Source organism: Phasianus colchicus, chromosome 1 (genome assembly GCF_987193195.1).
Source record: "Phasianus colchicus chromosome 1, bPhaCol1.hap1.1, whole genome shotgun sequence".
In the NCBI taxonomy this organism is placed as follows: Eukaryota; Metazoa; Chordata; class Aves; order Galliformes; family Phasianidae; genus Phasianus; species Phasianus colchicus.
In genome coordinates, this window is record NC_143436.1 from 136,871,873 (window position 1) to 136,898,981 (window position 27,109).

The 27,109-nt window shown below is 39.4% G+C and overlaps 1 protein-coding gene across 1 annotated transcript in view; it reads left to right on the plus strand.

Moving 5' to 3' along the window:
- The first annotated feature begins 235 nt into the window (after positions 1-235).
- Positions 236-27,109, plus strand: part of LOC116236511 (pinopsin-like) — an 81,721-nt gene continuing 54,847 nt past the window's right edge. Inside the window, exons 1-2 of the mRNA XM_031605169.2 lie at positions 236-725; positions 5,718-6,426. Coding sequence (XP_031461029.1) covers positions 6,090-6,426 — 337 coding nt within the window. The 5' untranslated portion in view covers positions 236-725; positions 5,718-6,089. The remainder of the gene's footprint in view (positions 726-5,717; positions 6,427-27,109) is intronic.

Consider the following 27,109-nt stretch of genomic DNA (forward strand, 5'->3'; position numbering starts at 1 on the left):
ATTATGGCCAACACAACTACTTTCTAGGATTTACCTGTGGTCTGTGAATTTAAGTCTCTTTAGAAGCCCAGCAAGAACCAGAGCTATGAGATGTTCGAGGCATACTCCAGAATATTTTTCTTCCAGTATCTTTATTCAGTGATTTGCTCCCTGTGGGCTTCTTCTTCTTCTTTTTTTTTTTTTTTCTTCTTTCTATATAAAAAGCAGAGCAGAAGCACAAAAGAGCAGTTGTAGACAGCAGTAGTAACAGAAAGCGCTGTATTGCAGAGCTGTCAAGCCATGTGCTATTTCTATTTCTGAAAACGGGTTTCAGCACGCAGTAACTCGGCGCCTGTTCGATCTGCGGTGCAAAGAACACAGCGCGGAAAACAAGGGGAGCACAAGAGGGGAGACCCCTGTAACAGGGAGGAGGCAGCGGGGAGGCGGCTCCCACGATGTTGGCTGCCCCTTCTCTTCCCATCGCCCCTGACCCGCTGTCTGCCCCGCTATTCCAAAGTTGCGTGTCTGTGTCCCCAGCCTGGGAAAGGACGAGGAGGAGGAGGACGAGGAGGAGACAGAAGGCGGGGCGAAGCCCCCGCTTCCACCCGGTGGAAAGCGAGCATCGTGCCGCCAGCAGCCCCGTCAGTCGCCGCTTCCCGAGCGCGGAGCATCGCCCTGGGCTCGTCGCCTGCGCTGGACACAGGCGGGGGCTGATGTGATGTGGTTGTTCTGCGTGCTGGATGCAGGTGGGTTCTCTGCTTTTCTGTGTCGTTCTCACAAAGAAGAGTCAAAAGTTTGTGCTCTGCTGTTAGAACAGGAATTTCTGTGGGAAAATGCACATCGGAGGGCTTGCTTTAGTTTTTAGAACACCAGCTAAAAGTAGCTTCTTCTTTTCTTCTATGCTGTTTTCCCAGTCAGAATTTTCACTCGAGTCAACACTGTAACTCAAAGGTGATGAACCTCATAGTGTATTCTGTGTTGTGATGGTTTTGTTCTCATGTTTGTCTTTTTTCATAACTGCAAATTGCTAGGAGTATGTCCGTGAGCCTGCATGAAGAGGTCTTCACACAGGCAGGGGTTCTGGGAGTTGAGAGATACCCAAACTCCCAGAGCATGGAGCTTCCTCTCTTTCTTTATCACTTCTCAAGTCCTGCAATGTGCTTTATGGTACAGAGTGCGCAATTCAGAAGAGATCATAGAATTGAGTTGGAGACCTTTTCTCATCCAACTGGCCTGCAATGAACAGGGACACCTGCAGCTATTGTAGGGTGCTCAGAGCTGAGTCCAACCCGACCCAGTCAGGGATGGGAATGTAGTGTTGTCTTCAGTGCTTTGAGGTCCCATACCACTTCCCTTCTTTCAAATCTGAAAAAAAAAAACCCACCTATTTGAAGTAATTTGATTGTGGATGCTTCTCATTAAAAACAGTGCAGTTCCACATTGGAAGTCAAGGTGTAGTGTATACAAACTTAAACTTAGTCCTGTTCCTCCAACCCGAGATCCAATTAAACTAAGCACCACACACCCATAGTGTTTAGACATTGTATCTGGCAGTGTATACACACTTCATAACATTTCAGCTTTGAGATTTGTCGTTGAGGTAACTATGAATAGTTTTGAAATTATAACTGTTGAGTAGAAAGCTAAGTTCATAAATGAAGGAAGACCTCCTATAAAATTGATTTTAATTTTAACAACAGTCTGATTAAATCTGTGTGCATATCTATAAGTGATTTCTTTTAGTTATATCAGAAGAGAATAACATAAATGTAATGTAAGAGAGTAATGTCAATTCTTATCAAAATTATTTTGAAGTTCCATTTTATTAATCTTACATGAATTTATGTGCTGTTAAACATTGAAAGTGAATTAAGCAACATTTTTTACATGCTGCACAACTTTGCAAGGGATGATGATCAAGAATCTGCCAATAGAAATAAAGAACGAGTTCAATTAAAAAATATCTGAAACCCCTGAAGCTCGTATGTCCTACGCACTGTTCAGTTATGCTTATTTTTGGTCAAAGAGGAGGTGGAAAAGCAGCTTCACTGGTGTAGGTTATCGCTCATGCTAATGTGTGTTGGCAAGTGCAAACATAAGCTGGACACTCTCAGTACCAGTGCCTATATTTTCAGAATATAACATCTGAGATAACATCTTTTGAAATCTTTTTTGTTTTTTCTGATAGCTTCAGAGAGCCGTGCAAGCAATGATGGGTGTCTGTTTTGCTGTATCTTTAGATTACTAATGTCAGAATTGGTTACCAAAGCTTTTTATAACTGGTGATATTAAACGAACTTTGGTCATGTTTTCACCTGGCTGTACGTTTTGTATCACTTTGGGTATGTTTTCAGTCCCACGTGAACTATTTCAAGGAGATAATTTGGATGCTCATTTATTTGTTTCAAATGCAACTGTAGCTTTTATGTATTTATTTAAGTAGAATTAGGAGGAGAAGATGGGTTTTGGCACTGGAGGTGCTTGTAGCACCTCAGGTTGCTAGAAGCTGAGTCTGTTTGGGGTGTCCTGCTGGACCTCAGAGACTGGTGGTGCAGCAGGTCACTGGTAAGACAGTGTGGTAAAAAGCAACCCCCATAAAGCAAGCAGTGCATCTGGAGGAAAAAGAAAACAAGTGAAGCTTCAGGCATGCAAGCCCATCTTCAGGTGTTTTTCAGGAATGTGTGTTAGCACCAATTAGATGCTAGTATCAGGTAAGAACTAGACCAGTTCTTTCAAGGGATGTGTATGGGAGTTTGGTGTCTACTGAAATCTGAATTTGGCTTATTTTGTATTCAAAGGTATGAAAATCTTAGTACTTCTTACTATTACTGAGTTCTTCTACTGCAAAGAGACTTGCACACAGCCCAGATCTTCTCTTTCTGCAGGCTCCTGTCTCTTCAGCTCTCCCAAGACTTTTCAGACCATACCTTACTGTGTCCTTTCAGTCATCTTTCAGTTTCAAATGGCCACGGTTTGACCATGTCTCAGCTCACACGGTGTGTCTTACCTTTATAAAAAGATACGTTACACTGACATACTAGGCACTGCTCCTCTTCTCTGAGCACCATGCTGGGCACACCAGGACAGAACCCATTGCGCTGAAGCCAGATACATTGCAGGCTGTCCCTTGCAAGCTCCTGTCCTGTGGTTAGAGGAGAAAGAATCATAGAATGGCTTGGGTAGGAAGGGACCTCAAAACTATCTAGTTTGAGCACTGTGATCTAGCTGTAAGTGTCCCTGTTTGTTGCAGGGGAGTTGGACTAGATGGCCTTTAAGGATCTCTTCCAACTCAGTTGAGTCTGTGATTCGATGATTCCTGCCCATGGGCAGGGCTGCCCCCCCACAGCTCAAGCTGTCCAGGGCCCCATCCATCCTGGCCTTGAGCACCTCCAGGGATGGGGCACACAGCTTTTCTGGGCAGCTATGCCAGCACCTCAACCCCTTTGAGTAATAATTTCTTCCAAATATCTAATCTAAATCTACCCATCATTGATTTAAAGCTATCATCCCTTGTCCTATCACTGCACTCACTGATAGTCATAACACTCCATGATAAAGGGGAAAAATCTGGACTTTGTCTGGATGCTTGGTGTAGAACTGAATTGCAGTCAGCTGAATGCTACCCAGAGAATAAATGTCCTTTTTACAAACTCTGCAAATATGAATGTTTAATATATCTTTAAGAATGTGCATAGAATCATAGAATCTCCAAGGCTGGAAAAGACCTCCAACATCATCCAGTCCAACCATCCACCTACCACAAACATTTCCCCACTAAATCATGTCCCTCCGTACAACATCTAACACATATATGCATACTTAGTAACTGCATATGGACGACCTATATATCACTGTTTATATTTTGATGTTGAGATACGTGTATGTAAAATTACTCATATTTTTTAAGGGGATTGTAGCCTTTGTCTAACTGTGGTGCTTTAATGATAATATTATCCTGCAATAATTCAAACCCTTGGCCTGTGATTATTCTGGTGAATGTAATTCCCACATAGAAACATTTATGACGGCACGCTGTAATCTTTGCTACAGATTATCTAGGCATAACCAGTTCAGTTTTGGGGAGAAAAAATTGCATCTTTGCAAATTAATCTGTGTAAATCAGACTTAAGTCTCTCCAAATTTTGACGCCAGATTCAGCATTATGGTTTTGAGAGGAGCAGATATGACTGACCTTACTTAAATTCCTCAATAAACAGCCACATGCAAACAGATTAGACAAAACTGTCTTAGAAATAATGAAAAAAAAAAAAAAAGTTTAGTAATAGCTAGGGCATAAGGAGGATTATTAAAAAAGAAATCTACAAATAATAGTAGAGAGAGAATTTCAAGTGCTCTTCCTGTGAGATATGCCACTTGAGACCATTACCAATCTAAATTACCTTGTCTTTCCTAAATGGGGGGGAGGAGGAAGGTAGAAAGCATCAGCTTTTTGAGTTCTGAGTGGCCAATCTGAAGGTTTGCAAAATGTATGTAATATTTTCATCATTTACCCATCACAAGACAGAGTTAAGGCACTCTGTCTATATTCTGAATCATTGCAACAATATCTTTGCCACAGTGACTTTGTGAAATTAGGGAAATAGTTATAACAAATACTTGCAACAGACGTTCACCATGTCAGAAAGCTGTGATTGAAGAAGCAAAACAAACCGCTGTATCTTCAGTAAACAGTAATGAGCTCTCAGCTTTGCAACTGGTTAACACATCATATGTTTACTTATTTTTACAAGACAGTTTGCAAAAAGCAATGGTTAGGAGTAATGTAGAAGATCTCACATTTTGAAATGTGTCTAATTATGTCTCCTAAAAGAAGAGTTTTTGTGTTTTCAGCTATGTATTATGCATTTTGTTTCAAGCAGTGGGAATTCCAATGTATTCCAATCTCCATTTTTATAACAGCATTGATGCAGAATTTGCCTGCAACCATGCAGGAAGCTGGCTAACCAGTTACACATCCACATTAAACATGCTGCTGTATTCACTGCGTGTGGCTATACAAATTCATGTCTGTGGTGAGAGAGAGATGTGAAGCTCTGGGTGTTTGTCTGCTTTATAAATAATGAAGGAGAACACCTGTCCACTGGTAGATGTGGGAGAAGTGGAATTGATATCACAGCTTTGCAAACCTTTATAAGCACCTGAGAGCTGCAGAGACTGCACTTGAAATTATTCTTTCTGAGCAGAGAAATACTTTCTCCTCCTGAAAAATTTGGTTGTAATTAAATTCTAGCCAAGACTAGAACTTCACTTGGTGGATTAACTTGGCACAGAACATGATACAAATTTCTCTCTGGAAAGCTATGGTGAAAGATAGGTATTGCAAGGATTCTTCTCCTCTGAGGAACTTTACTAGAAAGGTTTGACCAGCCTTTTCCATGCTAAACTGAGAACTGGGGAAGAACTGTTTAGAATAGCCAAGGGAACTTCCATGAACTGATATTTCTGTTGAAAATCAGATTGAAAACTGAAAAGAGTGAGAAATTTTTGTTGAAGTTCAAATAGGGAGATGCTGTAATTAAATCATATACTGACTTTGGTCTTAATATAGGAAGGGTTGTTTTGTTGTTACCAATTTTATTAGATATGGAGGTTCGTGGCTCTGCCTGTGGCAGGGAGGTTGAAACTTGATGATGCTTGAAGTCCCTTCCAACCCAAGCCATTCTATGATTCTGTGATTCTATGATTCGTTTTCTCTTTCTTTCTTTTTTTTTTTCCAGAGTTACATGTTATTAGAAGAAACAACAGCTGCCATTGGTAGGAGGGTTTCCCATTTGCTCTGAAGGAGGCCATGTTGAAGCATTCTCTTAAGACACCTTCCAGTCTAAGTGTCAAAAAAGATCATCTAAGATGATTCAATTTTTAAAAAATAAGGATGAATTTGAGGTCATTGCTTAGTTTTCATGCCCTGGAGCCCCATGCAGATCTGACTGAAAGGTAATGCAGGAAAATATTCCTCAGCTGAGTGAAGACTGCAAGAATCCTGAAATTATTTGACCTGTAATGGAGGGATGCTTCTGTGAAACTGCCAGAGGACTTCAGCATAGAACATCTGGTGTCTCTGCCCTCGCCTACCTGTGGCAAAGTCCGAAATGAACCACACTTGGACATATAACCTGAGCTTTGGTGCACCTACAGATCCTGTTGAGCCAAGAGCTGGACTGTCACGAAATGGGCACACAGTAGTGGCTGTTTTTCTTGGATTTATCTTGTTTTTTGGTTTCCTGAATAACTTGATTGTCCTCATCCTCTTCTGCAAGTTTAAAACCCTCCGTAACCCTGTCAACATGCTCCTCCTGAACATCAGTATCAGTGACATGTTAGTCTGCATCTCAGGCACTACCCTGAGTTTTGCATCTAACATCCATGGCAAATGGATTGGAGGGGAGCATGGTTGTAGGTGGTATGGCTTTGTCAATTCCTGCTTTGGTAAGAGTTCAATGATTATTCTCTTATTCTATTCTTTTCAACAGAGGTGAATGAAGCAACTCAGTGAGTTAGCTGCTGTATGGTTAAAAAGAATGATGCTTTGGTTTCCTTGTTACAGTAAAACAGAAATGAAATTCATGGTGTAAAACATTTTAACCAAAGGCTTTATAAAAGAGCAGAGAACTGACAAATATTCCTTAGTATATCCAATTCTTTAAATAACTTATTTAAAAGCTAAAAATGGCATCTACAAAGAAGAATTCCTTCTGGAATAAGGAATTAGAACAGAGTGTATGAACATACGTTGTACTTTCCTCTTTTTCAAGAAAATCTGTGCCAACAGTAAACAGTCCCTTCAGCACTGCTTCTATCACAAACACAAAGCCTCGTGAAAGTCCTCCATGTGTCATTTGTAATTATCTATTGATCTACAACATGAATTCCCTTTTGTCCCAGATAATGACACTCTTTATCATTAGATGCTTTCTATTCTTCCCCAAAGCAAAATCTTTATTTGAAAATTACATAATGCAGATTCAATAACAAATTAAGTCATGGGACTAGATGTCAGGAATACTCAGTCTGCATCAATGCCATAGATAAATAGTATCTTTGCATCCTTTTTCTGTGCAGATAAAACATTTCTCACAACGACAAGCTTTTGCTGTGTTAGATTTCCATTCTTAAAATTATTATATTATTTAAATTATAAAAAAGATAAAACAGAAAAAATGGCGACAGCCATTGTCCTTCCGAGGTGGCTGATCCGTTTTATGATTGCACCACCAAACAGCAACGCTTGGTGCATTTATTCCTGTATCAAAATAGATCTGCTAAGACATGATCAGTCCTGTGGCTGTTTGTCTAGACATGACTCTCACCCTTGTCTCGATGGCCTCTATGCCCCTGGGGCAGGGCTGAGTACACCCAAAGGTCTTCTACCACTGGTGCTGGGGTGTGTCTCATACTGGTGCTTTGGCCTAAGCAGCACTTCATCAACCCTTGATGTAGAATCAGAATGCGGATCCAAACCCCTGTTTTCTACCTGAATTGTAAACTCTTGCTGTTTCCAACAGTGTGCTTCCCTTCCACAAACTTGTGCTTCACTAATAACAATTATCTCAACCTGGTAGTTTTCCATGGGAAGCTCCTGCTTTGCCCGAAGTTGTATAATATAAAAGCACAGTCTTCAGGTATCAAAAATAAACTCCATTATCAACAACACCTGGGCTTGGTTTTGGAGGGTGGTAGTTTGTTTTAATCTGTGCAGATCTAAAATAATGTGTTTCTTTTCCATTTTTGTGAGCACTGTAGAAGACTCCTGGTCGCTTAGCTGTCTGGAGCTTTAGCAAATAGCTTCCTCAAAGTAACTCTGTAGAAATATATTCACATGGGAGGCACAGGGGTTTTGGATATATTCCCAAGCATTTGGTGTTCTGTCTTTATCACTGCAGGAAGAACACAGAGCTGAGTGGTTCAGTCGCTAGTTTTCTCAGAGAAGGAAAGTTTAGGGCTGGGTTCTCTCCATCCTCTAATTTACCCTCATGTTTTATTATTAAGGAAAGGGATGGGAAGATAACACTTGAATTGAGAAGAAAGAAACACACGTGCTTAGGGAATTAGAAAAAAAAACATATGTTGAAGGAGTCTTTTTAAGCTTGTTGGCTTCTGCTAGGATAACAGTGTGTTCCCATCCCATTTCCTGTGGACTCAAAACAGCAAAAGGGTCGGCTCCCCTTGGGGGGAATTGCTTGTGGGTTGATTCTTCAGATCTGCTGTATAAATGGCAGGTTTCCCTGCTGCAGTGACACCAATGTTCATGTGAGAGGGCCTGGTGCAGTTTTAAAAACGAGTTAGATTGGCAAAGGAGCAGCAAACAAACAAAAGCACAACCGAGAGTGCTAAGGGTAACTTCAGCTCCACTTACTGGTTCTTCATTTGTTAGCAGAGTGGCTGGGCTGGCTGGGACTGCCTGCCTGCTGGTAATTACTGAACTGTGCACATGGAAACTTTTCCTAACAGTGTTGAAGACGTTCTTTCGCAATTCCTTTTACAAAGCCTTGCAACACTTGCAGCTAATAGAGCATAAAGGGCATGCTGATGAAGTTCCAGCAGAATTGTAATTAAAAAGTGTTCTCTGGGAAATAATATGAGCAAAAGCAAATAATACTAGCAGGCTTAACATTCACACATCTCTCTGGACGGCTTATATCTGTTGATAAATACCATTGTTCATACATTTTCTTGGAATTATAAACTCTAATATGTGCTAAAGAAGAGCTAATGCAGGCATACAACAGGCTGATAGCATTTCAGTTCTTCACAGTGCCTGAAAACAAAATTCCTAAGTGTATGATGCTTTTGCATCTCATGTGTGTGCCAAGCACTACAGACTGAGCACTGAATATCTGAAAATCTTAGGGGCACACTAATGGTTAATTTTTTTCACTGTATTTGGAAAATGATCTGAAAGAGGTATGTGCTTTGAATCTTTTTCCCCCCTTTTCTGAGACTTTCAGATATTAATGGTAAAGGGGAATAAACAAAAGCAACATCTTATTCAGTCTTTTCCTTGTCTTCCATAAAACTTAGCAGTGATTCAGGTACTTGAGGAAAAGTAAGTCTATTCTGTATTGTAAGCTGGTGGTGTAAGGCCTCACAGTGTAATCACAGAAGGTAAGGAAGTAAATGTTTGTCAGCAAGATGAGTTTCTGACACCAGTGTAGTCCAGTTTAGATCACAGCCTTTGTCTTGATCACCGTGGATATGTTGTGAGTGACAAAGTGGATTAGATTTATAAACAGAATTGCAACAACTATGAATAACACAAAATAATGACTACAATATAAAAGGCTGCACTATAAAAGAAACATGTATGAGCACAGTATATGTGACTAAGAAGGAGACCATTTATTTGTTTTGTTAACACTTATTTGCAATCCTTTAGCTATGCTTCTAAAAAGTTGTATGCTTTCTATTAACTGAAAATTACCATACTCTCTGTTATGCCTTCTGCCTTGTTTTGGCCTGTCAGAGCCAAGAGACAAGGGGGAATAGTTTTAAACTGAGACAGGGGAGGTTTAGGTTAGATATTAGGAGAAATTTTTTCACACAGAGGGTGGTGACACACTGTAACAGGTTGCCCAAGGAGGTTGTGGATGCCCCATCCTTGGAGGCATTCAAGGCCAGGCTGGATGTGGCTCTGGGCAGCCTGGTCTGGTGGTTGGTGACCCTGCACATAGCAGGGGGTTGGAACTAGATGATCATTGTGGTCCTTTTCAACCTAGGCCATTCTATGATCAAGCTTTGTAGGAATAAAACCTTTAAAATTATTATCTAGTCTTTTTTTTTCCCTTTTAATTTTTTTTTTCTCAAGGGAGAAAAGTCTGTCCTACTAAGACAAACTTCTTTAAAGAACCAGAATTTCATATGATATTATAGTAAGTCTATCAGCTTCAGTAGAATTGTGCCCTCCCGTACCGAACAGTGGGCAACTAAGCCTGACTTGGCAATTATTTGATGTATAAAACACACACAAAAAAAACCAATTTCAAACTGTAAAAACAAAACAAACAACAACAACAACAACAACAACAACAAAAAAAAACGTAATTCACCTTTTAAATCTCTACTGAGAAGGACTGGATTTTTAAGTGGTTATTTTTTTCTTTCACACTTAGTTTTGTGGTGCTATGCAAGCCACCTTCTTCCTGTCTAAAATTAAATTGGGAGTGAAGGCTTTACCTGACAGGTCTGTAGCCTGGGGGAAATTTGAGCCAGTGAAAGTAGGAGGATGAGGTTTGTTTGAAATGCAAATATGTGGCCATAGATCACTCATTTTGTTTGAAGTGCCTTATCTCTTTTTAAATCACATAAATGTTTCCCTGGGGGTGATCCGCAAAGCAGATCTGATCCTCTTCCTTGCAAAATCCACAGTGCAATTGACATTGCTTACTGTGCAATTGAGCTGCTGTGGAATTAGACTTTCCTGGGTAATTCATTGCTTGCCCTGAGCACTTAAAAATCATGAATCAAGAACCAGTACCAGGGAGTTGCCATGGGCACAATGGAAAAAATATGGACAAAGCGTAGGTGTTTTGTTTATTCGCTTGCTGATTTCCACACCTCTGCTTTCAAACCATTCTCTGAAGGCAGATGGTTTAGTAACTAATGGGCAGTGCAGATGCTGATCAATAAGCATTTAATGTGGATTTTAAGGAGAACAGTAAATATCTCGCTTGCTGCAGCAGCACAAGAGCTGTTGGGATTTTATTTGGGGGAGCATAAGGAATGGAATTAGGGGAGGGAAAGCATGGACTGTTCCTGTCATAAATGATTTTCCCCTTGTGCTTGTGCGTGTTTGCAGCACCATCAAGTAGGTCACTGCAGTGGAAACTGCACATCACAGATTTGGGGAAATGGATGGATTTTCTGAGTTTGTCCTTGTTACCCACCACTTAGACACAGTTTGACAGGTCCATGGCCATACGTTCAAGCGAACTTGGAAAGGGACACAGGGACAGGAACATGTTCCCGAGTGAACTTGGAGTAAACTTTGCAAGCAGGCTGAAAAACAAATTGTTAAATATATTATGTCACGATTCAGCATTAAAATTTAATTTAGGAAAATTACATTATTTAGTAAAACATTTCCACAGAAACTGTTTATATACATGCATATTGCCATGCAGCTTTGACCATCTCACACATACTACCTCCAACGCCCTATTAAATACTTCCCACTTCTGGACAGATGAAAGCTTTGAAGAAAATTTAATCTTTTCCCAAGATATTTGCACCACTGTAGACCTCCCAAAGACACAGGACAGGCACAATTTGGGTATGGATGACTTTCAGATTTCATTTTCAGAATTTCTGCTTTATGCTGTATAAGGATAAAGCATGAAATAGACTAAATGAAGTAATCCTGCCCCTGTACCTGGAACTGATGGGGCCCCACTTCAAGTACTGTGTTCAGTTTTGGGCACCTCTGTACAGAAAGGACATTGAGGTGCTGGAGCAGGTCCAAAGAAGGGCAACAAGGTTTGTGAAGGGCTTGGAGAATATGGCCTATGAAGTTCTCCTCATTCTCCAAGCCCTTCACAAACCTGAAGGAATTGGGGCTGTTTAGTCTGGGGAAGAGGAGGCTGAGGGGAGACCTTATTGCTCTCTTCCAATACCTGAAAGGTGATTGCAGCAGAATGGGGTTGGTTTCTTCTCACTGGTGACAGTACGAGGGTAAATGGCCTCAAGTTGCACCAGGGTAAGTTTAGATTGGATATCAGGAAACACTTCTTTACAGAAAGGGTTGTTAAGCACTGGAATAGGCTGCCCAGGGAGGTGGTTGAGTCACCATTCCTGGATGTGTTTAAAATCCGTTTGGATGTGGTGCTCAGGGACATGACTTAGTGGAGGGTCTTTTCCAACCTGAGCAATTCTATGATCCTATGATTCTATGATTCTCTGATAAGTTGTGTTAAAAATGAAGATTTCTCCAGTGCAGAAAATTCAGCATTGGACTCTGTGGCTGGAAAGTTTTGAGATGCATCACTAACAATGACATTTTTGTGATTGTTTAACACTTAGCTCATGTTTTTTGAAGCAAATTGAAGCAAATTGAAGCAAATATATCTTCATAACTATTGATAAACTGATGTCCTATCTAATTGAGTACTTCAACCTTTTTAGAAAGCCTGTAATATCCAACTATGGGGGCAGATAAACCTTTCAATCACATTAAAGCAGTTACTAATTGATATTGTAAATTGCCAGAGAATACACTAAATGAGAAACAGAGCTGCTCACAGTTTTGTTTTAAAGTTCAGCCTCCCTGTGACATTAAATGAATAGTTTTCTTCTTAATGTTTCTGTGTGATTTCATATGCTCTGTCTTAGACAACTGGAGTGAACAAAAGCACTTAAAGTATGACATCTATCATAGTGTGAGCTGTCTGCTTATGAGTTGCACTTGAAATCCCAAGTGAAGTGAGTGGCTCATCTGTGAGAAGAGATGTGGTGGTGATTATTTGTTTTGTTTGTTTCTGTTTGTTTGTTGTTTTTTTTTTTAATCCCCAAGGATAAAAGCTTTATATTCCTTGCCTTGATTCCGCAAGAGCTCAAGCCTAGAGTTGCCTGAGCCCTGTAAACTGACACTCATCTCCCAGTGTGAAACCACTCTTAGCAGCTCCTTAATTGGCACCTGAACACAAATAGCTGCTTTTCCAAGTGAGCTAATGGGATTTAAAATAGTATTTCTATTTTAAAAAAAAGCACCACTGATCAGTAAGGTTTAAGAAAGCTTAGTTCTCCATCAGAACTCAAAAAATATTCTCTATTTGAAGTGAGTAGATTCTGTTGTCCCTGCAGTCAACAGCACCTAATGCAAACTTTCCTACGTGGATGTTTGATATCAGAGATATTTTACTGTTTCAAAGGCAGGAGCAAGGAAAAGGTTCTCTAACTAATTGGAAAACATCAAAGGTTGTGCTCACAGTGCTAGAAAAGAAAAAGTACTGTCATTACTTGGAGGATTTTACTGATCTTAGTATAGTGTTACAACTGGTGGTTGTTGGTTTTCTTATTTTTTTCTATGTAACTTTAAGCACCTCGTATCTGTTAGGTAGTACAGTAAATGGAAGCTCCAAATTACTTATTCAGGACATGTTATTAAATACGCTTCTGAAACCCATATTTACATGGAAACATGAAATGCTGAACTTCTTAGAGACAGATGGAAATCATCTCACTAAAACCAGACATTTTCCAATCGCTCAGGCTTCTTTCATACTCAATAGAGAAACAAATTTGCACTGCCAACATGCAAATCATCTGATGTACTTACAAACATCTCTTTAGGATGATATGAGCTGTGTCGTAGAAGTGACTCTGTTTCCACTAGTTTTGAAAGGAACCGAGGATGGTGAGGTGGATATGTGCTCTGTACCCCTCTGCAGCCATGAGATGGCCCTTAAAACCTGGGTGCTTATTACTCCTTTTGGCTTTTATGTCATTTTCTTACTTTTTCTTATAGATCCTTCTTCACTTCAGTGTTGTGTCCTTTTCCTGGATATTGTGTTTACCTCTTAATTTATTTCTAGTTCCTCCAGGCATCAAACACCATCCCTATTGAAATCACTTGAAATAATTGCCCAAAAGTGAATATTTGGAAAACATTTATGAGGTTTCCCTGAAGTAGTGCCCACCTCCTTTCAGAACTTCACCGCACATTCATCGTGTAGGAAAAATGCTGTCTGCTCTGCCTATAGATAATTGGGAGAGCATGATCATTGTGTTTTCACGTGCTATTGAAACAAACAGGGATTCAGTTCAAGCAAAAATGTTAGAAAGCCAGTTAAAGAAGGAATCTTATACTGCAGAGAAAGTATTATCAAGCATGGTTGCTTCTCCCTCCTTTGGACTGGGCAGCCCCAGCTCAGCCCCAACTCAACTCCAGTGGGACTGTTTCCCTTCTCCTCCAGGCTCCTAGCTTTCAGCACAGAGGAAATGGAAGCATGTGGCTCTAACAGGAGCTAGAGCATACTCTGAACAGGTCATTGATCCGTGCTTGCCCTTCAACATGCATCAGCAGGCACATGTAGATTGAGTCATCATGAGTCTCGGCTGCCACTGCCAATATTTTCAGCTGCTGTGCTTTGTTGTGTGATAATCTAGAGTCTATTCCCCTAATGCCTGACCAAAAGATAGACAACAAAAGCCATGCAGTGATATCAAGAGTGAAAGGTATGCAGCATCCTGTGTGTGTGTCCCTGGAAGGAGAAATGGAAGAACAGCAGAATTCTGCAAAGAGATCACTAATTTCCTTGGAATTTTTTTAAAGTATAATTATCAGCTGTCCTTCTGATGCCAAATTCTGCTCTGGAAGAAATGTTCAACAAGTCTGTTTTTGTGTGTGTGCAAGTAACTACAATTTTCTGCCCGTGTTTAAAGCTACCTTATCAAACAGTCATGTCTGTGATTCAGTGCATGTGTTTGGTTCTGGTACCTAGCTCTACATTGTAGCCATGTATTGAAGAATGTTTAGGACTTCATGCAAAGAAGGATGCAAAATAAAATCACTTTACATACAGATATGGAAGGAGCTTAAAGAAAAACCACATCAAATTTCCTTGCAAATTATTCTGGTGATGAATGAATCTAAAAGGTCAGGGCTGCAAGCTGTGTTTGAAATGATGAAAAAACATTTCTGTCAGAGTTGGGTTTAATCATGTGTATTTGCAGATTTTGTTCCTTAATTCTAGGTTACAGCATTAACACAGGTAATGCTGTGTCTGATACTACTTTTCTATCAATGTAGGAGAAAGTAGAAAACAACTGTGTCTGTAGTCAGGACACATCTGTGTGAAGAAATATGCTATTAAAATGTACCTGATTTCCTGCCCCCTCAGTGGGTAAAATGAATTAAACTACAGCCCAGTAAATAAGCACTATTCACTCAGAAAAAGTACATTGGAGAGCACTGGACTTTGCTTGTAAAAGGCTATTCAATCATATTCTGTTTAATTATGTGCTTAATAATCTCTGTGATTCTTAAGACCTGTGTGTTACCCCATCTGAACAGAATTCTATAATTAAAAAAAAAACCAACAAAACAAACCTTGAACTTTCCTTGTAGTCCCTGCAGTCTACCAGAGAATGGATATTATCTCTGACTATTTAAAACCAAGATATATAGCTAGTGGCATTTTCTTAACTGATGACATTTATTTTCAATGTCCACTTCTTTTAGGAAGCATTTAAGCAGAATGCTACATCTTCCAGTCTAATAAGCAAATGAAAACCTACTGGCTTTTCAGTGATAAAGGAGATACATGACTGTTGGCATTGTTCCGAATAATGCCACAGTAATGGCTAATAACTACCAATTTCATTTTTTCTGCTTTTTTCCCATCAGTGGCCAATGTGTTTTATTTGAAGTAACCACCAAGGTTTTTGTTATCTGTTAGTGTGTCTGCCACTTTTCTAGTAAATATTATTTATTAAAATGAGGAAATCATTTACAGTAGTTTGCAAAAAGATTGTGCTGATATGGAAAAACAAGTTTCTTTCAAAGCTGGAGCTGCTCTTTTTAGATTTGTGTTTTTCTAGGGATCAACACTAGCTTAGAAGCATTTCTGAAACCAGAAATTCAATAAATGTCTAATAAGTTAATAAGCTGCAGCCTCTATTGATTCACAGGCTTCTGATGATTTCACAGCTAAAATGAATCACCACTTAAATTATCCAATAACCCAAATACCTCCTATTGCTGGAAGGTCTGTGGGTTTGTGGCTTTTGTTTTGTTTTGTTGTTTCTCCAGAATACTCAGTGAAAATGACCTCTGACTGCAATTATTATTATTTTTTTTCCATAACTGAGGCAGGCACAGTGAACATTTGAGATTTGTAGACAGCAAACACACAGGAGTACCACTCCACTGGCATCCCACCATTATTTTCAGCATAGCATAACATAGCATAGCATAGCATAGCATAACAGTAGAATTAGAATTAGAATTAGAATTAGAATTAGAATTAGAATTAGAATTAGAATTAGAATTAGAATTAGAATTAGAATTAGAATTAGAATTAGAATTAGAATTAGAATAGAACAGAATGAAAATAGGATAGAAGTAGTTCAGTTGCAAGGGACCTTGAGTCCAGCTGCCTTGTCATATCACAGCTAACCAAAAATTACAACATATTATTGAGGCCAATCACCTCTCTAGGAAGCCTGTTCCAGTGTTTTGCACAACCTCATAGTAAACAGATATTTCCCAGTGCCCAGACTGACTGTCCCCTGGTGCAGCTTTTTGCTTTGTTCCCATTCTGCCATTGATTCCCAGGAGCAGAGTTCAGCACTTCCATCTGTTTTCCCTCCTCAGGGCACTGCAGAACAGTGAGGTCAACTCTTGGCCTCCTTTTCTCCAGACTGGCAACTATCCCTCTGCCCTGACCCCTGAGTGATCTGGGACTTGGTTACCTTCCTCTCTCCTCATGACATGGTGATCTCAACATGGATCAGGGCAGACAGATGCGGGAGCACTGACCCAGTTATCAGCCTCAGGATCAATTGCTATGGGCAGTTTCGTCCAAAGATTCCTCCTAAAAGTGGCAAAGTTATATTATCTCTCCCATTTGTGGTTTCTTAAAACCATTTCACAGACAGCCACCAGTACATTGGAAGTGCCATCCTAAAGACTGGATATAAGCTTTCGCTGTTACAAACGAAAGCATGGCAGCCACAACGCAAAAGACTAACGGCTCACTGGGGTAAGCTGTTAATCTTTACATACACTGTGTAGTGTTTTGTTAGAGGCAGATGTTCACCATATGTTAATTTTCTACTTTTTTTTTTTTTTCCCCATTGTATGTTTTGTTCTACTATTTTCTATTTTTTTGTTTCGTTTTGTTTCTGTTGGTTCCTCAACTGCAATCCAGAGCAGAAATAATAGATATCTTTCCAAGGGAACAAGGGATCAATCATGCAGGCTTCAAATGCATCAATGCATCAATAGATTTAAACTCCTCTTAAAGGCAGCGAGGAGTATTTACACGACACATGCGTGTGCATTGTGGATATTGTGCACAAAGCAACTCTTCTCCATACCGGTCTTTGTGACAGGGGCATAATTTTATCAAAACTATCAAATTTTGCAACATTTTTGGTCTGCTGGTTTTTCAGAGAAAGAGAGCATGGCTGTGAAAGAGGAGTGCACAGCAATGGCTGTGTGTGAATGCCGAGGATTGTTTTACTGAATGTATTTTGTAAAACTAATAGCGCATTTCTGTTTAAAATCCTTGTCAGAAGCAAAGACTGTATCAGAGGAATAGGATGAAAGGCTGCCAAATAAATATGCCAGTAGGGATTTAAATAGGCTTTTTTTCCAGTGAATAGAAAGCAGGTTATAAGGGAAGACAAAGCCATGGCTTAATATTCTTTGTGATAAGAGCAGAAAGTACACATACTACCATCTGGTTGCTCCATATAGCAGTTTTTCTCTATTAGTCAGTGCATCAAGGGGTGTTTAACAAGGAATTTGAGGATGCGAACAATAGGAGCTTTCTAAGTGTTAGTATCTTATCTGCAGCTGGGGACAATCAGACCTTTGGGAAAGAAATACTAATAGTAGCTACAAGCAGGTAGTAATCTTTTATTATTCTGTAATTGTTTCTTCTTATCATTTTAATAACTAAATGCAAGTTGTGCTTTGCAAAGGAGTGTGCACATCCATTCTAAGCATTTGCCATTTGAAAATGTTGCACAGCAAAGCTAAAATGCTAAACTTAAAGTTACAGTAATGTTAAATATTTGATGGTATTATTACAGTATACAGTGACAGCAGACTGTGATTTGTGATGTAGTGACTCCATGCCTGAAGTAGTACTGTTGAGTGTAGTCCTTCCTGGATTGATCTCCCAGACTGAATTCTCTCTGAAACTCTACAAAGTTTTGATGGTCACAGTATACCATGTCAGGGAGTTCCACATACCAGCTGTATACTGTGCAAAATAAAGTACCTTCTTCTACTTGTTTATTCTGACTCCACAATCTGATTGTTTCATTTGGAAATCCGATTCTTGTATTATGAGAAGCACTAAATGATCAACTCCCATCCACCGTTTGATAGTCTCTAGTGTTTTCTCTTTTTTTTCCCCATTTCTAATAATCCCTGATGTTTATTTTTCTAAGTGCTGATGAGCATTGGTGCTTAGCAGAAATGGTTTTCATAAAATTGTCTATCATAACTCTCTTTCCATAGCAGTAAGTCAGTCGGAAACAATCGCAGCCACATTTAAAGCTAGGACTGTTTTTCTTCACATATGGCAGTTTACATCAATACAGCATTTCATCTGCTCAGTGACTTAATTTCATGAGGTTCTTCTTCAGTACTTCAGCTTTGCTGATTTTGAGTTATTCAGCATAGCATGGTCAGAAAACTTCACTCTTCGCTATCTTTTCCAGACCATTTATTAATATGATGAATAACATTGTACCTGGTATAGATCCATAGGAGACTGAAAGCCAAAATTTTCCACTGGGAAGACTGTTTTCTCCCGTTCTTTACTTCTTGCTTCTAATTGATCATTTATCCATGTGAGGATTTCTGTTATTGCAAGATGGCTTGCTATCCGTAAGAGCCTTTGCTCTAGTCAAAGCTTTATGGAATTACAGGTAGGCTTTATCAAATAGATCAACCTTGTCTGAATGACACTGTCAGGGACCACTAATAAATTATTTAGTCATGGTGTCCCTCCATGATAGCCATGCTGACTTGTACCAATATGTCATATCTCTCTATATGTCTACTATTATATGCTCTAGAGTAACTTACACTAATCTATCAGTGTTGCAGATTAGACTTGTTGACTGGATGAAGTCTCGTGTAAATCTCTTCGTAGTGAACACAGCAAAAGATTTCCTCTTCTAGCATCCTTCTGAGCTTTAAGGGCTGGAGAATATCCCTTTTTCTCACTGCTCATCTTTCTGGTGGCAAAATCAGAAGGGACAGGGATTGGAGTAGCCTTCTACCATCTTTCTTCTTACCTCTGTAGCACATGATGTTGTTGGGTAGTAGAACTGCTGAAGAAAATCCTGGCCGAGGGCAGTGTGGAGGCTAGTCTACATATTTTGACATTGCATTCAAACTAGCAGATATATGACTGGTTATTGACAGTCATAGCTAGTTATTATAAAAAAATAAATCGAGCCCAGTGAAAAACCAAATTCTCTTAGCATGACTAGATGGTCGTGCTCTGGTGGAATCTTGACTTCCTGGCTGCTATAATCAAATGCTCTAATTTCACCTCTTTGCTGACATGGTGCTGTGTCTCCATGGTGTGACAGGCCCTGAAACTATGTGCTTTGTGTTAGCTCTGTGCAGATGCTGAGCATCAAGGAAGGTGCCAAGGTGCCCTCCCTGTTTGGAAAGCAAAGAAGCACTCCTGGCAAGAGATGGAGGTCCTGCAGGGTAGCACAGGCATGGATGTGGACTTGCTGCCTCGTACCTGAGCATCCTGCAAGCATCTCCCTGATGCACCAACACTGTGCAATCATCCCCGTTTCTCTCATGTGCACAAGTCCCCTAGACTTCTCTTGAGATGCTGCTGTATAGGAGCTCCATCTAGTGCTGACTTAGCTTCTTATTCTGACTCACAAAAGCAGCTGAATAAGTACAGTGATATGGAGGCATCCTGTTTAGGAAGCTGAATTTGCAAGTGCTCGCACTGCTTTCCAGAATGCAAAGGAGCCCTGAATAATGTACGGAAAGAGAAATTTAAATTAGTATTTTTGTTTGTTTGCTTGCTTTTATACAGCAAGTATCACTGAGATGCAAAAGGGAATTCTGTGCTATATTTATGCCTTTTGGAATAATGTGTTGGTTGGTTGATAGGCAGGTGTATTAATAACATAGCACAAAAGTATAAATCACAGGATACAGCCCAGAATTAAGATCACTCTTAATGCACAACACATACACATTTAAAAATTCAGTGACAGGGAAAGAAAAAAAGGTGATTCTTCACTATTAAAACTAATGCCTACTATCTGTACTGAAGATATCACTGAAGACAAAAAGGAAGACATTTCATACAAAGGGTGAAACAGGGAAATGCTTGCTGAGAAAAGAGCAGGAAAAATTTACTGAATAGGACCCATAACTTTTGCTGTCAGGTTGTCCCAGCACGTTTGGATGCAGCAGTGATTTCTTAGTGATTACATTCAAGTGCCATCAGAGTTAAACTGTTACCCCCATTAGAGCTAAACAGAAAGTACTTCTTCAGGAAAGGGAAAGACTGCCTACTCTTAATGGACTTGTGACTGCAAGAAAAAGAATTACAGGCATTGAATAAACAACTCTTGGTTTGTTTACTTATAATCAGAGTGAATCGTTGATATTTGAAGTAGCCTTTGTAATGTAAGCCTAGAATGCTGGCATTTTAAAACTGGTTGTAGCTGCTAATGTGCAGCAAATTATTGCGGGACATATTTTCCCAATTTCAAATCAGCAGAAGTGCTTTTAATGACTGATATGTCAAAAGGAAGTGATGAGTTAAGCCTTTAAGCATTCAACTAGAATCAACATCACTTAGTGATCTCTGGAGGCCCCTTCCAACCTCTATAATTCTGTGATTCTGTGAAATGCAAGAATACTTGTATTTACTGTTTTATTATTGGAATGTTTAATAGGAATATCCAAATACAGATGATCGTTTTTTAGAAGCACGTTCCTTTCTCAGCTGCTTCCATGAGTTACTAAGGCATCTTATCTCATGTTATTTATACCAGCACTGAATTTATCACTGCAATTTTGCTATATCTTAAAATGACTTATTGTGATTTCTCAATTCACTGAAGTGTATATGGTGGGCTGAAAATTTCAAACTCAGGCTAGTACTGTTTACTTGTCCACCAAGGCCTTGAGTCTATTCATCTTAACTCTGGAAAGTGCTCTAGGTTCACCAGGGTTTCCTGGAAATGTTTGGGATCTTCTACCAAAATCTGTCAGCAGGTAGATTTGGCCCATAAAATACATCTCTCTTTTCCCTTTTGGAGAAAAGAGGAAATAGTAAAATACCAACATTCAGAGAGCAAGAAATAGGAGCCATATATATCTTCCACACTCCATACCCATTGGCCTCCTTTCTAAATACTCAGTTGTGCTTCTCACAAAACAAAACAAAAAAACAACAACACATGAAATAACCAACCTTCATAAGAAAATATTGTGAAAGTCCACATTCATGATCTCTTGCTTGTTGCTCAGATTTTCTTCTTTGGTGCTACTTTCCCACTATCCCTACTAGCTGTGGAAGATGATAGCAGGCTGTGAGTTGAATTAAGAGTGTTTCATTCTCTAATGCATATTGAAGGTCTGGCAGACTGATCAGCTTTCTCATTAATACTTGTGACAGCTCTGGCATCACACAAGAAAAGAAAATAAAATCTGGAAAACCTCCCTGGAGATTGTATGTGAGATGGGTATGTTTTTCCCTATCTTGACTATGGGAGTAAAGGGGCTGTTAGGAGACTCAGAGCTGGAAAGCAGAGTGAAATACTTTTTTAAAAAAAGCATCTTTGGTGTGGGGAGGCCAGTTATCAGGTCAACAGATGCTCCCCTACTTCTGCCCAGTGGGTCAGCTTTGGAAATTTTCTGCTTTTATCACTATAATAGTCTTAATTCTGCATCTGTGAGAAAGTCTCTGATGACTGGAACTGTTGTACTGGAAATTACTGTATTTTAGTGGAAGAAATGCTTTGATCTTTAAGGTAAGAAGAACCTTAAAGTCATTTTGCTTGTTATTATTATTAACATAACTGGTACATCAAAGATGGAGACACAGCTGACAGAAAAGCTTGCTCCGTGTGCACTCTCATAAAGCCTCCAGTTCCATAGCCAATATTAGGTAAGCTACTTTGGCCCAGAGCTGATAATTTCACCTGAGGATTAAGCTGCCATTAGAAAGGGAGCTTGTTGCTTTTTTCCTCTCACTGTTCCCAAATCTCCTGTAGTATAGGAGACATATAAATTATATTTTGTGAAAATTCCCTCAGGATATTTTATCAGAAAGGCTTCTAAGGAGATACAAAAGTGTAAATATGTTGGAAATGTCATATCTTTTATATTAAGTTGCTTAAATTGTTTATGTTTCATTTTCATATGAGGTGTATTTCATTTCTATAGGTAGCTAATAGAAATGCTCTCATTTACATTCAGGAATGTTGTTTCCCTTGAAAACAACATGGAGTCACAGATCAAGCTCATTTTGTTTAACTCAGTAATATATTTATGTAATGCCATTCGAAAGCACTTGGAATTAAATCCTAAAAATTGAGGTGGTAAGAGACCTATCTTATCTGGACGGGATTATTTATTGTTTGTTCTGTGTTTACTTCTATATTCTTGGGGAAGTGTGATGAAGGAGGTCAGCCAGAAGCACCAGCAGACTAATACCCCAGCATGGGATTCCTCAGTATTCCTGGGAGTGTGTTTAGTCACAAAAGCCTCTCCTTCCTTTTAGATCTTGCTTATCTCCATCTCATTTTGCCGCAGTGTTTTATCATATTCCCAGATTTATCAGGTGATACCTGAGAGACTAGAGAAAAGGATTATGGTACATGGGAACCCTGGCACTTAATATCCCCCTGAATTCCTCCTTGTCTTTTCTGGCTGACTCTGGTGGGTAGCCTGATGTGCACCTGTGGGTGTTTGGCTGGCTCCATCACTCCTTGGGTCTCTGCAACAGTAAGCAGCAAATGCAGGTAGGCTGCTGGTACCCTGCCTTGCACTGGTCTTGCATCTGTATCTCCAAGCTTAAAGTCAGTGCATGCTGCAAAGATCACACCATGACTGCTTGTTGTGGGGGACCCTGAACTCTACTGAGAGAAGCATAACATGTCACCGTATGGCATGCCTGTCAATTCTCTCCCTGTTGTCTTTACTGTGAAGAAGATGGTACTTGTGCAGGTAAGTATATTCTTTGCAGACACATTTTCCAAGCAAAGAAATACAAACAAGAAGCAACAGCCTTGACTGAGACATATTAAGGGGGATGTAGGCAGGATGCAATGAACCCAAGCACGGACCACTTCGTGAGGACAATGGACTCCAAAACCTTTATTTCAAAAGCAATTTGTAAATCTGTAGGTTTAATAAATGTATAGTCCCTTGTTCTTGCTGCACAAAGGAGACTGATCTCTTGAACACAGACTTGTGTGCTTGGGGGTTTGTGTGAGTGAGTGAAATATAAGAGAATGAGTGTGAGAGTGTGGAATCAATTTGCATAGAGTTGGGAGCAGTAAAATTTTCTTTGCCTTTTGTAAGAGATGGTATCTCTTCCTGCAGAAGAAGGCTTGGTTACACTCTTACAAGCTCAGTCTGCTTAAGCTTAGCTGTCACTTCCTTACGTTGCCAATGGCCATTCATAACCAGAGTGCAGTACAGACTATGTGTTCTGTCGTCCAACTGTACTGTTCCAGAAACCTAACCACGATGACCTTCAGAAGCTTCAGGAAGAAAAATGTACACAAGGCAGTTGTCAAAATGCTTACCCAATATGGGTGAATCTCTGGGATTCTCAGTTTTTTGTAACCTACAGATCATTGGCAGCCTGCATGCTGTTTCCAATTACTACATCATAGTGAGCAGTGTAGAATAGCAAAAAAATAATATGAAAATGTAATGCTTTTAGCTGAGACTCACAGGAACAGAGCGTAGTAATTTGCTGTGTCCTTCACCTGATGCCATACCCTTGCTGTGCTTCTAGGAATAAATGCACGGATCTTTAAATAAAAGTAAATAATGGATAATGTCTCAGATGGTATTCCTATAAGTGAATGCCTGTCCTGGTTTATGACTTTAATTTAGTTTCTTGCGAACTAATTGCTGTGTAGAAAAGCTTCATGCCTCATACCCAGCTCATCTCAAAGTCATTTATTTCTGTGGCTAATTTTTAAATAATAATGTGGTCCTGTAATGCAATTTCTGGTGTTTTTTGTTTTTTTTTTTTAATGTCATCTTTCAGTTCTGTTTATAAACAAGCTCACTTGGTTCCTGTATATGAATGGAATGTTGGGGGAGCAAATTACATCTCTCATTGTCGTTAACTCCTGCAGAGTTATCTGGCTAGGCACCAGCTCAGGGCCTGAAATATTTGTTGGAGGCAAATTCTATTTAGATGTGCAATTCCTGAACTTAATTTTGTTGTAATTTTAGAAAACATTACTCATCTGAAATTAATATATGCAGCGTAGCCAGTCATAAATGTTTTTATAAATTAAGAATGGAGCGTGGGGATAAAGCACTGCAATTAGCTTTAAATTATGATTACTTTCCTCTTTTTATAACTTGGTTTTTATTTTATCTTATTTTTAGTTTCTTTTCTCATTATTAAGATTATGGAAATTTTATTAAACCATAATTCTGAAATATTTAATTTTTTCATTGCTTTTGTTTTTAAAGCTAGGATTTTCATTAATTCCTATGAATGCAACAGATACACTGTAAAATAGAATATCAGATAATGGCAGGATTTCTGGCAAAGGCCACAACAGTTCAGTGCATATGACATTAAGAAAACTCTGATATACAAAGATAGGAGTCAGAATGAAAAGTAAAAAGCTTTATTCCAGTTTATCCAGTCTGGATTACAAGATCTTTTCACAGTCCAGTGAGCACTGAGTGACATCTGGAGAGAATGCTGAAATATGCTCTTTTAACATCACAGTCTTTCAGGGTGAAGAAAAAAAAGCATGCAAGGGTCAGCCCAGCAACCCTTCCAGGAGGGCAGCTGGAGCAGTAGGTTTGTTTTAGGCACATGGTGCTTTGATGCTGCACTACCAGCTGGCTCGTGCCCACTCCTTCCTCACCTGGGAACATAGAAGACGTCTGCTGCTCAGGGAAAACACATCTGGTTCCTCTTCCTCACTTTCCTTCTGTCTCAAACTACAGTTTGATCACAAAACCTGGCATTGTCTGTCTTATGAAATTGTGTTGTTTCAGTCCAGCAGACGAGGCCTGTCTGTCATTCAATCAATTATCCAGTTATTCGGGTTCATAGTCAAGTGCAGTCTTGGAAAAAGGTTATTTCTCGATGTGATTCTTATATTGTTTTCATTCAGCATTCTTTGGAAAGCATCAGAGATCAGTGCAGAGTGGTGTTAATTGCAGCACTATTAAAAATTCAGGTATAACACAGGGCTTACTGCAACAAAAAGAAAAAATAAAAATATTGATTTTTTGTTTTGAACTTTTATGGCTTGGGTCTCTATATATCACAGTTCTTATCCTCCAGAAAAAAAAAATGTAATGTGTGTCATGTCAGTGGAACTCAGTAATAAAAGGTGAATAAAGATGAAATAGCTCCTGCCAAGAGGTGTAATTAAGTCTCCAATCTTCAGCTATGTAGAGAAGAAAAACTATTTGCACTTACATAAAGGAAATGGTATGAAGTGTTTTGTGTTTTAGTCTGACTGTAAGTGCTTAATTTAGTTTTGACTGACATTGCCATGTTCCTAATTTAATGACTGAGCACTGATCTGTTCTCAAAGAGACCAATGCATGGCTGGTTGTTATATTCAGGTAGCAGGATCCTGAATCAGGGAAATTTGAACGTCTGATTCAGACCTTCTAAGCAACACTGTGCCCTCAAAGCTGTAGGCTGTTACCAACAAAAGCACATCTCATCTGCCACCTCATCAAAATGGGAGTGCTGTGCCCTCACTTACCATCAGAAGTAGCACAGGAGTAATATAATGTTTCTGTAGAGCACGCAGCTGGGAGGAGAGAATTTCTGTTAGCCTAGACTGCTTTCTGTTAGTCCATGATGGTCTAATCTGAAATGCACAACTAGATCCATATCAGTTTACTGAGGTTGAAGTTTCAAATATGAAATCTGGATTTTTGCCTTAGGTACCCTGGGTACCTACGTGAGATAAATGTTTTTGATAGCAAGATGCTCTTTAGTCAAGCAGATAAAAGCACGGAAAGAGGCAATGCTAAGAAAGTGAAGATAAATACGTGTGGACTAGGAGCAAAATACTGCAGAAGATCCTTTGTTCTTGAGTCTGTAATTCAGAGCCTGCTATTTATTTTTTATTTATATCTTGAGGTATGTGTTTAATGCAGAAGTTATGGCCGAGGGCCTTCAAGAGCAGTGCAGTAATATATTATGTAGAAAATCAGATAAGATAAGAAATGATCAAAATGTCTTTCCGTTGCCTCAGAAATAGGTAGTCTGGCCTTAAAATAAATTTAAAGCTAGACTCTGGAACTGTGTAATTCAAATGAATTCAGTGAAGCTGTGTCCTTTAGCAGCTGTAAAGATATTTACTTTGTAGCTTTTACTTCCCAGTAATACAAAGGAAATAAATTAGTATGTTTATATAATAATAATAAAAAAAGATATTTTCTTCAAAGTTGTCTTATCCTCGTGCTCTTTTGCATTTTCCTCTTCTCTTCCCTTGAGTGATAGGTTCTCCTATCCCAGCAAGCAATGCGTCCACTGGGTCCTTTGCCATACCCAGCTCTGCACAAAGTATCTGTGAATTGTTGTCAGGATGGCAGGAATAGCTGCACCTGCAGCCAGCTAATGAGAAAATGAATGATGGAACTGTGGGGGAAAAGAGAAATGTTTTGTCTGTGGGAAATATCCTGCATGTGTGGGTGGTGTTTCGCTCAGGTACAGGAACAGACCACTACTACCCCCAGGTGAGTGTCTGACTCATCTCCATCGCAAACATGGAAAGGAGATCTAGGAGAAGCTGATAGTTAAAGTGGCAAAACACAGAATCATAGAAATCATAGAATCATAGAATGGTTTGGGTTGGAAGGGTCCTTTAAGATCACCTAGTTCCAACTCCCTGCTATAGGCAGTGACACCTCCCTCTAGACCAGGTTGCTCAAAGCCCCATCCAGCCTGGCCTTGAATGCTTCCAGGGAGGAAAATATTAAACAGAAACATGAATTACAGCCTTTTTTTTTTTTTTCTTTTTTTTTCCCCCGTGGTCTCCAAGGCTCATTGTTAACGTAATTCAATTTTTGACTCATTATGTGATTTATATGTAAACAAAGTTACAGCTCTCCATATCAGACTCATGCTGAGAGTTGTCTGATTTTGCCCTATATGTGTGGACAGAACTAAAGATATGTCTAGATGTTGGAGCAGAGAGTTGAAAGCTGCTTTCT